This window comes from Zootoca vivipara, chromosome 3, assembly GCF_963506605.1.
Source record: "Zootoca vivipara chromosome 3, rZooViv1.1, whole genome shotgun sequence".
In the NCBI taxonomy this organism is placed as follows: domain Eukaryota; kingdom Metazoa; phylum Chordata; class Lepidosauria; order Squamata; family Lacertidae; genus Zootoca; species Zootoca vivipara.
In genome coordinates, this window is record NC_083278.1 from 29,523,886 (window position 1) to 29,527,686 (window position 3,801).

A 3,801-nucleotide genomic window follows, 5' to 3' on the forward strand; every position below is an offset into this window, starting at 1 on the left:
TAGTCCATATAAATATGTCAGCCCTGGACTGCAGGCAGCCCTAGGAGAGACAAACTACTTTTGATAGCGGCAAGTCCATCAGTTTAAATCTGGGTCTTTCTCAGTCACATGTGAAGCTTGGAGAAGGAGCCTGGTGTTTCAAGAAGGTGCAAAGAGAGAGAGAAATCCTCCCTCCAAAAATGAAATCTGCAGCCTTCCTGGGTGCCCATGTTTCATAAGAATCCAATGACCTCTTTGGAAGGCTGCCTACTGTGTGCCTGATGGATTTTTTGTCTGAAATCTTTTGGTTCAAGAAGTGCATTACAGAACACTGATGTATCATGTTATATTTATTATAAGGTTGCCATATTTCAAAAAGTGAGAATCCAGACACAAAACCTGTTGCACAAAAACCAGACACAAAACCTGTTTTGTCCAAAGTTGTTGAGCTATTTTTAAGGAAATCCACTGTTTCCAATGGCAGAATTACGGCTATGTCTGGGAATTTCCGGACATATGGCAACCCTAATTTATTCATTTATTTATTTCGCCCATTTATATACCACTTATATTCTAGAGCAGGATGAAATATCTAAGTCAGGCATCCCCAAACTGCGGCCCTCCAGATGTTTTGTCCTACGACTCTAGCTAACAGGACCAGTGGTCAGGGATGATGGGAATTGTAGTCCAAAACATCTGGAGGGCCGAAGTTTGGGGATTCCTGATCTAAGTGGTTTGTGGCAAAATGCAAAGCATCATAAATAAAGATGAAATACAAAAAAAAAATAATTCTAGGAAAAAATCCACATTATAAAACTCCACAATTAACAACTAAATAGTGCATTCTTTTAAGCATCACAATAAAACACTACTCATGAAAATGAATTGCAGAATAGTTTTAAATAATGTAATTGACAACTAAGTAAAAAAAGAAAGAAAAGAAACTCTTTTCAATCCACCATATGCAGAACCATATAATTAAACAAACCAATCCAATTAAATCCCCAGCCCAATATGAACACAACTTAATCTAACTGCAGCTAAAAATACATTCTACCCAGTTCTACTCAAGCATACTATTACGGAATCAGCACACTCACAACATGCACTAAAAATGAATATATTCAACTGTCACCTCTTCCAGCGCCCCCTCCAATCACACTATCCCCACCAGGGGTCTTCACCTTTTTTGGAGGGGGCAGTGGGAACATCTGGAATTTTGAGAAAGTGCAATGGATGCTATTCACAAAATGGTTCCCATAAAGAACAGCATAACATAGAATGCTATGCTGGAGTGCACTACCCAAAATGGCCGCCACATCTTTAGGAGTAGGAAACGAATGGAGCACAACGTTGTGTGGGCATTTCTCTCGACCCAATCCATGTGAGAAAAGGTACCTGCCATCTTCGCTCATTGAGAGAAGTACCAAGCACTCCCTTTAACTTATTGAGGGGGGATCTATGCTTAATAGAAGACTCTCTCACAGGGGTTTATAGCAAAGACAGCACTAGTAGGGGGCAAGCACACACACAGCCTCAAAAAACAAGAAGCTCAAGCCCCAAATGCCCTCTTCCATGTCATTAGCACATGCTGTTATTTGTCTCTCACCCACCTAGAAACACATTTTGCCCCTTCTGTACCCAAAGGAAGTTTTTTTCTTCTTCTTTTCTTCTTTTTCTTTTCTTCAGTAAATAAAGGACTTTATTTCTGAGCTGCAATTCACTTTAATGTTTCTTGTTTGCAGCTGCCACCTGTCCTGCAATCCTGTCCAGATCTCGTTGCCCCTGAGGAGTAAGTTTGCGACCTCCATCTTGGTCTTTCTCCACCATTTTGAGCCCTTCTAAAGCCTGCAGCACTCTCCTAGCAACGCTCTTGGAGCCTCTGCTGAAGTGGCTGAGCATTACGCCGTTGCGCTGGCGGCCCCCATAGATCTTGGTCATGGAGCCAACTCCGGTGCCACCACGGAGATACAGGTGGCAAGCTGTGGATGCAGCTCTGGTGTAGAACTAGTTATCATCATATGGAGCTAGTTCCTTGTGCTTGGCTAGTTTGACTGTGTCCACCCATTCAGGTACTTTCAGTTTACCTGACTTTTTGAGGAAGGCTGCAAGGGCCCTCACAAATTCCTGCTGGTTCACGTCCTTAACAGTTACTCCAGGCATCGTGCTCCTGCCACTGAGCTCCAGGAAAAAAAGAGCAGGAAGTTGTTGTTTTTTTCTGAAGCTGCCAGTGGTCTACAGAAACCACTTTCTCCAACTTTCTGACAACCAGACAATAACATGTCATATATTCCACCCTCTAAAAGAAACAGAAAGAAACACTACTGTAAAAATGAGTGCCTCATATAAATACTTCCTGTTTCCCTTTTCTCTCTCCTGAGGGACCAAAAGCTACCCCAATATCAGGTTGTCACCCTACAGATGTGTAGAAATCCATACCTCCAAGAAAGAAAGCCAGGAGCCAGCAAAACACAACATGTGGGGGACACCTTTGTCCTTGTGGCAATTCCAAGGTTGTACCCAGTGTTATTTTTCTAGAAAAAGAGGTGCCAGAACTTACCATGAACACCTCCCTTGTTCATTTATAATGGCAATGGTGCCCACCTGAGAGGTGCCAGAACTGAGTTCTGGCTGAAAAAAATGCCCTGGTTGTACCACAGGTAGATCCACTGACTATAAAACTTCAGTCCCAGAATTAGGGCTGGTCAGAACACATTGTTCTGTTGTTCTTCAGGCTGTCCTGGCTACTTGCAATGCTTTGTCAATGTATTTAACTCAAGGGCTGGCAGAGATACTGGAAGCTGTAGATTCTGTTCCCCGAAAATAAGAATCACCTGTATTGTGCAGGAAGTCATACCTTCAGAGGTTATGAATCATTCCATACTTCCTTAATAACAGCACACTAGCTTTACACAGATGTCAGGCTTAAAATCTGTAATCGCAGATTTAGTCATGTCAACCATTTTGAGTTGCTCTCTGTCCTGTGATATTTTTGCACCTGCCGAGTAATGATGTGGTTCTTCCCCAACCTCCTGTCAACATGAGCAAACGTTAACATCCAGAGTATTGTTCGCTCATGCATTCATCATCATCTCTGTTGGGTCAAAGGGAGATGCAGGAAAACAGAACTGGGCAAGTTAGGAGGAAACCAGGTTGTGTGCTGAAGTGGTTCATCTTGCAGTCCTGTGCAATTCAGCACAAAAAAAACCTACAATGCAAAGCATTTTTAAAAAAAATATAGTGTAAGCTATTCTTGTCCATAAATTAACTCAGGTAATAAATCATCACATATGGATCAGATATTACAGGTCGAATGGCATAACACCCTGATTATTATTATTATTATTATTATTATTATTATTAAAAACTAAACACTCTAGAATTAGAACAATGAATTTTATGACATGTCAGAATTGGGAGAATGATGAGAGAACATTGTCGAATGCTGCAACTGAAATAGAACACTTACAGTATCTGATTAGAGTGAATGCAAATAGGATGTTGTGGTTTCTAAATGGATAAATTAAAGCAGATTTTCTATGGGAAAAGATTTACTAAAACATAAACTAAAACGTAAAATGCAAACAATCGTATATACTACATGGAAAGCTTTCCCCTGGATAATTTACACTCACTGGAAAGCACTGATACTTACTCTGCTAGGCATTTTCTGTTTTCATCGTGTGTATACAACTTTTTCCCCAAAGGCTGCCAAATAAGGAAAATACGGCAATTGTCCCATGAAAAGGCATGTAGCTGTCATTATTCATGAAATGCCCATGCACTGACTGTTTAATTATTTCACATGATGTGAAATCGAAA

General features: G+C 40.9%; 1 protein-coding gene across 1 annotated transcript; it reads right to left on the reverse strand.

The window, feature by feature from the left end:
- Positions 1–1,659: 1,659 nt before the first annotated feature.
- LOC118082863 (small ribosomal subunit protein eS19-like) lies at positions 1,660–2,166 on the reverse strand. The gene is given in 1 exon segment (XM_035110697.2): positions 1,660–2,166. A coding segment is annotated over 1 exon segment (438 nt). The 5' UTR covers positions 2,143–2,166; the 3' UTR covers positions 1,660–1,704.
- Positions 2,167–3,801: the final 1,635 nt, after the last annotated feature.